Source organism: Laccaria bicolor, genomic scaffold (genome assembly GCF_000143565.1).
Source record: "Laccaria bicolor S238N-H82 LACBIscaffold_7 genomic scaffold, whole genome shotgun sequence".
Taxonomy (NCBI): Eukaryota; Fungi; Basidiomycota; class Agaricomycetes; order Agaricales; family Hydnangiaceae; genus Laccaria; species Laccaria bicolor.
Genome location: NW_001889878.1, coordinates 1,337,012 through 1,338,652, shown reverse-complemented (window position 1 = coordinate 1,338,652; position 1,641 = coordinate 1,337,012). Strand labels below are relative to the sequence as shown.

General features: G+C 43.9%; 1 protein-coding gene across 1 annotated transcript; it reads right to left on the bottom strand.

Moving 5' to 3' along the window:
- Positions 1–12: 12 nt before the first annotated feature.
- Positions 13–204, bottom strand: LACBIDRAFT_317392 (uncharacterized protein; the record flags this gene model as incomplete). The annotated part of the gene is made up of 1 exon (XM_001878866.1): positions 13–204. One exon carries the CDS (start codon positions 202–204, stop codon positions 13–15), a length of 192 nt encoding a protein of 63 aa, XP_001878901.1.
- Between the last annotated feature and the right edge of the window lie 1,437 nt (positions 205–1,641).

Genomic DNA, 1,641 nt, shown 5'->3' with positions numbered 1-1,641 from the left:
CCAGTTTTCAGCTCAAATATGCTTCCTTGATAGCCATCGTTTCTTTCTGCATATCCTCCCATTCAGACCCTTCCTAATAAACATTTTGCAGACTGTGGCAGGATTTAGGTGAGGGAAGAGTTCACACTGGACATCCATGGCATTGTGGCAGGCTCCTCTGGTGATTAATTGAGTAGTGCAATGCTCCACATGTGGGCTGATCATCCTCGGATGACCTGGAATGGATTTATGCAAGTAGAAGTTGGGGTTGGCACCTTGTTCCTCCAGTTTATGGTAGTTTCAGATGACCATTGGTTTTGCAAGGTGGAGGGTGATGGCAATATTGGAGATAGTTTGTGGGGGTGCATTTCACCATCAAAGAGGGGATGTATGAGAGGTGATTTGCAGTGACAGAACTGATGCATGTTGATTGTGTGGATGTGGAGCAGATTATGAACATGACACACTTGGTCACATTTAGTGTTTTAAAGTCCAGTCTAGTCCAGTTTTTTACCTCAAAATGAGGCAACTGGCAACTGCAACCAGTCCAGACTGATCCAGATATTAAGGGACTGCAACCGGACCCTTTTAGACCGGTCCTAATTGGTCCACAACACAAAGGAAACTGGTCCAGACTGGTTGTGACCGGTCTTTTGTTGAAAACTTTATTGTGCCAGATATCTTGAATGTTACCTCACGTACATTGCATGTGTGGATAGATAATTTAATTCTCTGTAAACTGATTGAAATTTGAAGCAATTCGGTTAAGATTTGACTGAGATATGGTGAAAACAGAGAGAACATACATACAGATTGCATATAAAAATGTTGTTGGCCATATCTCAACCAATTCTTGACCGTTTTTGATGATTCAGGGACCGAAAATTAAGTAAAATGTGCACGGGTAAGGTCCAGCATGTGATGGGACGAAAGACCGGTTGCAACCGGTCTAAACCGGTCTTTTTCGGTTTTTATATATTTACAAAAACATGGCAACTGGCAACTGGACTGACCACAAATGTGGGCAACTGCAACTGGAAAAAGACCGGACCGTGGTTCAGTCCAGTTCAGTCCTATGTATATTTTCAGTCCTGTAGACTGGACCTGCGAACACTAAATGGATGGAATTTCTTTTACAATATGATGCAAGGATCGTCTACATTAAAGGGGAGGACAACAACATTGCCGATGCCCTCTCCCGCCTGCCTGTAGCAGATTCAACATCCGCAGATGCAGCCATGAGACATCCATACGATTTCTGTGAAGATGACGACACACTGTGTCCCATGGCATCTCTGTCGGTACCTTCACCTCAAGGAAGTTGGGGGACAGCAAAATCACTATCTGCATGCAATGTGTCACTGAACTCCATCAACGCAACTCTAGAAATTATGGCAGACAGAGCCTTTCTAAATGCCATTAAAGCGGGGTATGCAGATGACACTTGGTGCAAAACCTTGCCATCAGCGGCATCAAGCATATCAGGCTTGGTTCTACGCGATAATCTCTGGCATATCGGTGACAGACTGATCATTCCCCAAACAGGAAATCTTCACGAAACGTTATTTTCACTTGCTTACGATGTCTTAGGACATTTTGGTTTTCACAAAACCTATGGCTCACTGAGGAATGCGTACTACTGGCCCAATATGTGTTGTGACC